At 37.4% G+C, this 10,174-nt stretch overlaps 3 protein-coding genes across 3 annotated transcripts; 1 reads left to right on the top strand and 2 right to left on the bottom strand.

The window, feature by feature from the left end:
• Nucleotides 1-237: 237 nt before the first annotated feature.
• Nucleotides 238-958, top strand: CBG18125 (the record flags this gene model as incomplete). The annotated part of the gene is made up of 5 exons (XM_002642118.1): nt 238-282; nt 328-411; nt 486-560; nt 608-717; nt 763-958. 5 exons carry the CDS (start codon nt 238-240, stop codon nt 956-958), a joined length of 510 nt encoding a protein of 169 aa, XP_002642164.1.
• Nucleotides 959-1,601: 643 nt separating this feature from the next.
• CBG18126 lies at nt 1,602-8,014 on the bottom strand (the record flags this gene model as incomplete). Its single annotated transcript, XM_045243915.1, has 6 exons — nt 1,602-1,892; nt 2,256-2,675; nt 2,722-4,243; nt 4,291-4,826; nt 6,005-6,129; nt 7,885-8,014. 6 exons carry the CDS (start codon nt 8,012-8,014, stop codon nt 1,602-1,604), a joined length of 3,024 nt encoding a protein of 1,007 aa, XP_045096393.1.
• A 1,006-nt stretch (nt 8,015-9,020) lies between these two features.
• On the bottom strand, nt 9,021-9,215 carry CBG25977 (the record flags this gene model as incomplete). Its single annotated transcript, XM_045243914.1, has 1 exon — nt 9,021-9,215. The coding sequence occupies one exon, from the start codon at nt 9,213-9,215 to the stop codon at nt 9,021-9,023; it is 195 nt and encodes a 64-aa protein (XP_045100066.1).
• Nucleotides 9,216-10,174: the final 959 nt, after the last annotated feature.

The following is a 10,174-nucleotide window of genomic DNA, read 5'->3' as shown; positions in this document are numbered from 1 at the left end:
GCCGCTCGGTGAAAAGTTTTATCGAAAGTTTTGCAAAAAAAATGTCGAAAGATTTTTTTATTTTCTTTTTTTTTTTAATATCATAACTTTTTAGCTTCTTGTCCTTTTTTTCGTACTGCGAACATTGTACTTTCCACCCTTTCACCGTATGCGGAAATGGACTCCCACTGATAACTATTCTCCCACTGATAACTATAACAAGAAATCATTCATCATTTCAGATTGTCTCACCTAAAAATGGTCAGTCACTCCGAATCCCCAGCAGACATTGTTACAGAGCCGGTATGATTTTTAAAAAGGCTTTTCTTTTAAATCAGTCGATTTCAGACAAACGAGGAGTTGCTCGCCGAGCAGGTGAGAGTATTCGAACGAATGAAAGGATCCACTAATTTCAATCGTGTAGCTGAAGATGTAAGTATTTTTATTTTTATTTTAAACAAAATTTTAAATATTCACAATTAAATAAATTAAATTCTGTATTGCAGGTGTATCCAGTTGAAGTCACTAAAACCAAACTAGTGTGTGAGATGGTTGTTCAAGAGCAGCACCTGAACTCAAAGGTATCAATTGAATCAAAAATAGTTGAAAATAGACAAATGTCTTCCAGGGTACTCTTCATGGTGGTCAAACTGCAACACTAACAGATGTTATCACTGCTCGGGCTGTCGGAGTAACAGTCAAAGATAAAGGAATGGCTTCCGTTGAACTGGCAGTCAGGTATTCAAAAATATCATTTTGAATCCTTCATCTTCCAACTTTCAGTTATCTCCTTCCTGTCAAAGTTGGTGATGTTCTGCAAATCACTGCACATGTTCTGAAAGTGGGTCGTTCAATGGCATTCACAGATTGTGAATTCAGACGGAAATCTGATGGAAAAATGACAGCAAAAGGGAAACACACACTGGCTTTTCTGCCTAACCAACCTGGAATTTCAGTGGAGAACGGAAGCCAATTTTAATTTATTTTTCATGTTTTTTTTGTTTTATTCAGTTCGTTGCATAATACTTTTTGTTTCATTCTGGGTTTGCTTTGTGATCAAAAATAAAATACTTTTATGTAAAACATTTTTTGGAGAGAAAGAAAAAAGCCACCGAAAACGCAAAGGGGGGGGGTAATAAAAATGTATTGGGAAACAATAAATACAAAATTTGGTTGTATCACATGCAAAAAGCCATGGAATGGGGGGAAAATAGTCGAAAGAAAGAGGAAAATTAAATTGCACATTGGTTTGCTGGGAAGAAGTTTTTAGAGGGGAAAAATATATATCACCGTTTTTAATTTTTGGAGTTTTGCACAAAACTGAAATAAATACAACAATAAATAAAACTGCGATCAAGCATTATGCTTAGGAAATCATGCTCTATTGGTAGTCAAGAATAGAGCACATTTGCATGGAGTAGTAGGCAAGATAAACTCAAGAATATATTAAAGCAAAGAAGGGAATTTTGCGAAAAAGGAACTATCGAGACACATGGCATGGAAGAGAAAGAAAGTTCTGTGGAGAGGAAAGAAGACTAGGAGATTTTTTTGGTTCGGGAGAAGGAAAAGCTGCAGGAACAAAAAAGACACGTATCAAGCAAACGGGGGGAGTAATCTGAAATCTAACTGAAGAGTTTAGCAACAATTTGACGGTTGAAACGGAGTAGTAATTGTTTTTCAAATTGCTCACAAGAATTCAAATTGGTAAGGATAAGATTAGTATTCAATGTGGATGAAGAAGGAGAGAAGCTTAGAACTTTTTCAGTAGTAAGAGTAAAAATTGGGATTGAGAGGAGTTCGGTGGCAAGTTCGGAGAGTTCGGAGCATCGAGAAGAGCACGATTTCCAATAGGACAGTGGGGCTTGCATCGGATTTCCGAAGGTTCGAAGCATGAACATACTCTCGACGGAATTCTGGAAAAAACATGGATTAAAATTAAAAAAAAAATTATTTTTTTATGAATAAATATTTCCTTAGCACATGTGATTCTTCCTAAACTAATACGATTCATGAACTGTTTACCGCGAAAACGTTTCTAGAATATTTCAACAGGATTTTCAGATTTTCAACAGGATCACAGGATCACAGCACAAATCACTTTTTTTCAACATCAACATCTCGATTACTTTTCATCTTCTTATTTACAGAAGGTACTGCCACCCGTGGAGATTATCCTTTTTCTTAGGGAAAGCAATCAACGGAAAGTGCTAAGATTATCGTTCAGTTGATAGACACTTTGTGATCTACACGTCATCAGAAACTTTGCAAGAACTCACCGCAGTGGAAATTTCATCAAAGTATTGATTCACAACATTCTCCTTCGATTCAGAGCTATTTCCGGCAGTGATTGATTGGAATAAATCTCCATAAATGGACAATGCATCACATGCTCCTCCATCGGATCCATCTCCTTTTTTCAGGACATTGGCAAGCAACGAATCTACTCCCATTGCAAGTTTCTTCACATTTTGAACCTTCTTCAAATTCTTGGATCTCTTCGAGATTTCTGATTCGATTAGTGATTTGGCGAGTGACATTTGATCCGAGTTCAGAGTTACAGCCATTTGTGGATTCAGAGCAGTCGCCTGAATGTATGTGGAATCGAACTGCTCGTGTTCTGGATCCATGATAAATGCGACCGTTTGTTTCAAAGACGACAAAAGATCCGAACCGATTTCTCCAAGTTGATAGACATCCTGAAAATGATTTATCAAAAAACATTCTTAAAAGAGGGAAACCAACCTTTTCTAGAACATTTTTGATTTGAACAATTGTTGGGATTACTGTATCCACAGTAGTCATTTCTGTTGTGTAGTTCATCAGTGGTTTGAAGATGTTCATGATACTGTGGATTCCAATAACTTTGTTCCATTCGCGATCTGAAATTGGCTGAAGACCTTCCATTTTCAATTGGTAGATTTCCCGATGGGTGAGAAGATCTTCGATTATGAAACTGAAGCTCTCGGTCACAGGCAACTCGAATTTGGTCTTCAGCATTTGACTGGCACGTTGCATTGCACCTGGAGCTGTGAGATAGGAGAAAACCATGGTGAAAATATTCTTTCGGAGAGATTCAAGAGTTGGAGATGATTTGATCCATGTATGGAAGCAATGGGAAAGTCGAGAGGAGAATGATTCCATTTGTTTCGGAAGTTCAGTATTTTCGGTGATTTCATTGAGCCCAGAACAAATGACACGATTTATCGACGATGGAGAGATACTGTAGTCTTCCAGAACTTTCACAAAAACTGCGTTCAAATCTTCTGATTGAGTTCCGCCGATATTACGGAAAGCAAGAAGAATCACTTGAGTATCATAGCTGTTTCCAGATCCAACAGGAATCGCGGCTGATATTGTTACTCGTGAAATATCAGCTGTTATCTTGGTGATATCGAGCAGAAGATTGAGTTTTTTGGTGGTGGAAAGTTGGGATTTCACAGATTGGACCAATTTCTGAGCAAATGAATTCACAATGGTTTCATATTGAGAACCAGTTGGAATTGTGAATTTCGGCTGGGCCATTTCAAAGAACTCTTTCCACAATGGATTTTGGAGGATTTCCGGATCGATGTGTGACGTGGCAAGTGCCAAAGCGAGTTTCGAAGAAAGCTCTTTCTGCTTCTTCTCATCGTTTCTCCATTTCTTTGACTGAATGATTTGTCCATTAGCAGCCAGAGCAAATCCGGCTTGTTGAAGAGCATTCAATCCAGTGTTCGTCGCACTTGTAGAGGTTGGTGGATTGGCAGCTGGAAGTGTCTGAGCCAACATCATGTGCAATGGATTCATCTGGAGCATCATATTGGTCACAAAGTTTGGCATCATTGGAGGAGGCTGCTGGGGAGTAGTTGGCGGGGATCCAGTCGAATTGGTGGCGGAAACTTGACGAAGACCATTCAACAACATCTCGTTTAATTTGGTAGAACTCGGTTCCTTTTTTGGTTTCTTCATGCTCAAATCCATAGTAGAATTGGATCCAGAAGTAGGTCCAGATGCAGATCCAGAGGAAGCAGATGAAGAAGAATTGGTATTTGTATTGCATGTTGATGCAGGAGATCCAGTTTGTCTTGTACCATTCTGAGTTTGAAGAGTCAATGGATGAGGAGCTCCGTCTGGAATCTTCGGAACTTGGTCCAACTTTGTGCGAGAATATTCGGTCTTGAGTTTTTGGAACTCTGAATATTCCCGAGTGTGTTTCTTCAAATGGCATGCCAAAGTAGACGTATGTGGTCCTTTCAACATGTACGTACAATCTCCAACGATGCATCTAAAGTATGAAATCATAGATATCTAAATGTGATGCTTTATTTTTACCTGCTCAAGTTTTCAGCCTTATTGTAGACAAAGTATTTCCAGACAGGAGTTTGTTTGTTAGTTCCACCACTACGAATCGATGCAGCTGGATTCCGATGCCAACTCCAGTCATCATTTGCGAAGAGTTGAGCTGCTGGGCTCTGAGCCACTGTGATTGCTCCAGGAACAACTGACTGAACTGGTGTAGGTGGAGAGGATGAGTGTAAAAGTGCATTTGGTCGCATGATTCCCTCCAGATCACAATTGAAAACTCCTCCAAAGGTTTTGTTGAGCATTTCAAAAATCTCCGAATTGTTGACAATGGTTCCAGTAGCTCCAATATCATTCCCATCCATTTCCATGTCTTCTGGTTCATCCTCCTCTTCAGGCCCAACATCAACGTCTTCTACTTTGTTCGGTGATTCTGATGATGAGATGACACTGCTGTTAGAGGAACGATAGCTGGCTGAAGAGGGACCTGCGGGGGACTGTCCGTCTTGGGATGCTTCACCGCCGACTGCACAGTTAGTGGAGACTGATGGAACATCGAGGCCGGCCTGGAATGTTGGATTTTATAAGAAGTTGGTCAAGAAAAGTTTGAAAGTTGGCGAGTTTATCGAATTTTCTCTTACCGAAGCCTACCCAAAGCGTCAAGTTTGAGCTCAATTATCTCGATTCGTGGTAAACATATTAAAGCCTGTTGACTGATAAAATGTTGGTAATTTTATGATAAAGAATTCATTAGTTGTCAAAGTTTTGTTATTTTCAAAAGGTATCGAGATAATTGAGCTCAACGTTGACGGTGTGGGTGTCCTTCTATTACAGATTTTTTAGGGTGTTTTGATGCCAATCGATTCTCTAAAATGGAAAATCTAGAACTGACAAGAAATGAGGAAACTAAAAAAGGTTGGGTTTTCTCCCACTTTTATAGCGCGAATCTATTTATCCCTCTCCGCCGGAGAATTACTAAATCCGGGTTGAGAAGGTGGATGATCTGGAATTTCGAGTTGGGTGGGGACAAAAGTCTAGAGTCAGTATGTGAAAAGAATAACGGTGATAAGAAAACCAAGTTTTCACAGAAACTGATCAACTATTCATTTTTTAATTTTGAGGATACTAGAAAAATACAAATACACACCTGATCCGCCAGTCACTAAATTTACGAATATCCTCTATCAAATCTACTATTGACATCCCTTATCAATACACATTTTCTTTGTTGCCCCCTCATCTTTTTTCAATTGTCTTGATTCAAAATTCTCAAATCCTGCTCATTTCTGATGTCTGTTTCCAGCCAACTCATCCCCTATGTGTTGACCGATATTTAAAATCGAAATCATCCGCCATTTGAATTCCAAAGAATACACGTTTCGTTTTCGTTTTCAAATCTTCAGAAGAGATCCCAGACAAGGATATGTCGAAATATCAGTTGACAATAAGGCATAGGCGGATTTCAACTTTATCCTTTTCAATTATTGAAATTGCTTTTTTTTTTGAGATTTTCTACTGGAAGTCTTAGCCATCACAGATGTGATATTGCTTAAGAAATGAAATGGAGATGAAAAAAAGGATTTCTACAATCCCTTGGATTTGATTCTCCCACATCCTTCTAACATCACCACCTATCATTTCGATTGATAAAGGATTTTAAGATTGCTTTCTGATTCCTGGTTATCATTTTTTATGCGGAGAACAAAACAAGTTTTTGAACTTGCGAGTGAGAAGAAAAACCCACCTGAGTATTCATATCAATCCGAAATCGTTTTGTCTCTGGGGGTCCGTCAGTATCTGCACTGCTACAATCGCTGCTCATTGTGTTTGTCGAGTTACCACGTTCGAGAACGTTTTCGCATGCAACACCTGAAAAATAAAAAGAATAGGAGTAAGAAAAAAAGATGGAAAAGAATAAGGAAAAGACAGTGGGAGAGGGGTGAACCGTATAAAAATGGAATAGGGTGGAAAACGGGTTATGATTTGATTTAATGCATTGGCTCCCACCGCCTGGAATCATAAAACATATTCCCCGGTACGAACAGATACAGTGGACAATATTTCTTTGTTTTATGACCGTGTATGTATTCTAGGAGCTGTTTAGCTCTGGCTCTACAAGGATTTCTAGATTTAATAACTACCGTAAACACTCTAACAGAATGTCAAACCGTCAATTTTGAACCCATATATCTTGTTTCTGTGTAAGATATCAAAAATGTGTCAACTGATAAAATATTTGTGATATTATGATGAACAATTTATCAGTTGACAACTTCTTTATATCTTTGGCAGAAACCGAGAAAAAATTGCTCAAAGTTAAACGTTAGAGGGCCCTTCTATTACAGGGTTTTCTGTATTCTAGACTAGAGATTATGGTGTATGGTTGGTGGTTTTTTTTTAAATTTAAAAATCTCAAAACTAGCTGATAACATATTTTTTCAAATCAGCCACGAATTGAAACAAAAAAGTATAGAAAAAACGGTTTTGTGACAAAGGTGATTTCCCACGAATACCCGCAAAACGGAATAAAAAATGGGTTTCTATTTGTTTTTGTTTCATTTTTTCCCTGGAATAACTTATTAGAGAAACCAAGCACGAATGTCAGTATACAGTTAAATATATATGAAAAGTAAAATGTGATGATTTTGAGGTAAAAGGCGCCTCCTTTTTCCTTTGGCGCATTCTTCCAGTGTTAGTTCAGATGGGCCGCCCGCAAACAATGTGATATATTGCGATCGTTTCGCCATTATGTGCAAAACGTAGCCACCGGGAAGGCACAGGACTGTTCTGTATATGTTGGGTTTTGAGTTGTATCCCTTTTACGATTGGCAAATATATATGAACGATCAGCATTTCTATGAATTTAGGTGTCTATTAGGTTTCAACATAGAGACTTCCGATTGAACTGGGTGACAGAGAATCACATAGATCGACGTCACAACGCTTATCCGTGGATGAAGAAAAAAAAGCTTGAGTTAGTCTATCTGTGACACAATACATACGGCTTGATGTTTCTAGTTCTTATGAATTCGTTTTGGGCTTGAGGTGAATCCTACTGTAAACATGAGGAAGAATAAAATAGATTGAGTGGAAAATTGAAAAGAGAAAATTATAAAGAAAGTACCGTAGTAGAAAAACAATTTTGCTGAATTGCTCTTTTTGCTTGATACCCTGGGGTAAAAAGAAAAAAAATTACCGTTTTTCCTTTCATAGAAGCCCACCCAAGCCCTCAACGTTGAGCTCAATTATCTCATTCACCGAAAAAGATATAAACAACTTGTCAACTGTTTATCATAATATCAGCAACATTTTATCATTTAACAACTTTTTGATATCTTTGACAGGAAGTGAGATACATAGGCTCAAAGTTGACGTGCTTTGTGGGCTTCTATTAGTGGAAATACGGTCAGTATGTTTTGGAGCATAACTATCCCTGAAAACTTCAAGATCGTTGCATAAAGTACAGATAATGATGAAAAAAGAAAAAAAAAGCAATTGAAATATGTCCTACAGAAAAATGTCCTGTTCACTATTTTTCTTAAGGTCTTTCCCTCCAATCATACAGATAAAATCACTCTCGTACGCTTTATATTTTCGGATGGTACGATATCGGAACGTATGAACTGAAGAGAAAAAAGCCGAATTCAAGAATATTCTGACCTTTACAACGTCTGTTCGCCGCAATTGTTTGACTTCGACCATCATAATAAAAGTAGGAATACTGCGAAATTGGACGTTCCAATTTGGATTGCATTGTGTTTATTAAAATGCGGTTTTTTGTAGTGGAATGCTTATAATAATTTAATTTCACTCTTATCTTTCGATTAGAAGTTACTCTTTAGGTGTGTGGCTGTTTTGTACTGTTCCTTCTTCCTCTTCGTTCAATTCTTCAATTATTCTTTTTTAAAAGCAAAAAAAGATTTATTGTCGAACTTTCTCGGAGACGATATGGGAAGTGGGTCTATATGTTTGATTCCGCAAAACCAGAACTACTCTTATATATTCATTTGGATTTCTCTATCTATCATGGGTCTTCTTCATCTCTTTTTAGGCCGATTATATTTTCAACATAAGACAGGAAGGGGTGGGGCGAAGCTTGGGAGAGAAAGAGAAAGAGCAAAAGAAAAAGAAGGGATAAGATATATTTTAGACACTTAGTAAATTGGGAACTGAAGAAACTAGAAGAAAGATAATGTGAAGAGGAGACCCCATCAACAACCGGTAAGAAGGGATAATCTTCTTCGGGTAAGCATGAAGCACCTATGATAATGAAAGATCAGTGGGTGTTGAAATATTTTCTGGGCTGCGAATCTTCTGGAGTGGGAGGGTAGATTTAAGACATGTTCTGAGAACTCCTGTTGTGTCCAAAAGTCTTCGGAGATGAAGAATAACAAGAAGTTTGAACCGTGGGAAAACTCAGATTCAGAATAGGTAAGTAACCTCATTCAATAGATTTTCTTGCACCTGGTTCGGACCCCTAATTAACTTTTACGGAGCTAGATTCTAATCTGAAAGGAATTTGGATAGGGTGAGTGAAATGAAAGATTATCATCTTGTCGAAATCTGAAAATATTGTCAAAATATTGACAGTTGTGAAATCAGTTTTTAACAAACATTTTTGGTTTTCAAAAATCATAAAAAGCTCATTTTCAGAAATCAAATAACCGAAGAGGATTTCGTGTAGGTCACTCTCAGCCACTCATAGTCTTTGCTCATGGGTACAGATAAGACGCGAGAATCCGATGAATCAATTCAGGTGTCTAGTACCCGAAAAGCGGATTAACTGTGGGTTTTAAGAAAACACTGGTGGTTGCTGTTGAAATTTTTTCTAAGTTATTTATATATTGGAAATTTTTAACAGATTGGGCTGAAGATACTGTTTTCAAGCTTATGGAATTATGAAGTACCGTAAAACCTGTTTTAGAAGGGCTCTCTAACTTCCCGAGCCAATTCATCTCGGTTCTTGTCAAAAATACAAAAAAAATGTCAACTAATAAATTGTTTATCATGATTTCATAAATATTTCATCAGTTGTCTCATTTTTGATATCTCCTATCGGAGCCGAGATAATTGACTTCTAACTTAGCAGTGCGGGGCCCTTCTATTACAGGTATTACGGTATGTTGACAGTCAAAATTCCGGAGAATTTAGAAGTACTTTACTTCTGAAAATTGAAAAATGCAGTACTGAAAAAAAGACATTAAAACATTTAAATTTCAAAATAACCTTTTTGAATACAACCTCACATCAGCTACCGTAATTTCTAATAGAAGGTAAGAGAAGATCAAAAATGTGTCAACTGCTAAAATGTTGATGATTTTATTTCAAATGCTTTATCAGTTGACAGATTTTCGTTATCTCTTATAGAAATCGAGATAACTCAGCTCAAACAGCACTTTGTAGGGTGGGCTTCTATTAGAGTGTTTACGGCATTTGGAATTCCAACTTTCAAGAAAACAGACCAAATAAAAAGATATTTCGAGGAAGCATTAGATGCCAAGAGATTCTATTTTTTCTCCAAGCATATCGAAAAAGTGATATTCAGATGTCTGTCATCTCATTATTATAGTCCAGATTTTCCGGAGTAAATACAGTAGATACGAGAAAAAATATGTGATAACTCTACCTGAGTTTGTTGAAAACTCAGTTGAAAAACTGACTCTCTCTCTTGAGAAGATCTCTCAGAGCTTATCAGTAAGCTTCTTCTTCGGACTCGTGCGGGGTGAATGACGTCGTATCAGTTAAGAGAGGAAAAGAGAGTGAAAGAATAAGGTGATCGTCTCTGCGAAGAGCCGATTTTGGGATTTTGACAAAATGAGAAACGATTTGGTTGTTTTTGATATAGTGGAGAAATGAAATGGAATAAAATTATTTGAACATCTGATTGTAAATGATATTTTAGAGAATTTTCTGG

The sequence above is a fragment of the Caenorhabditis briggsae genome (genome assembly GCF_000004555.2).
Source record: "Caenorhabditis briggsae complete genome, chrIII, whole genome shotgun sequence".
NCBI lineage: Eukaryota > Metazoa > Nematoda > Chromadorea > Rhabditida > Rhabditidae > Caenorhabditis > Caenorhabditis briggsae.
The sequence above is the reverse complement of the archived record's forward strand: the minus strand, read 5'-3'. Positions and strand labels throughout refer to the sequence as shown.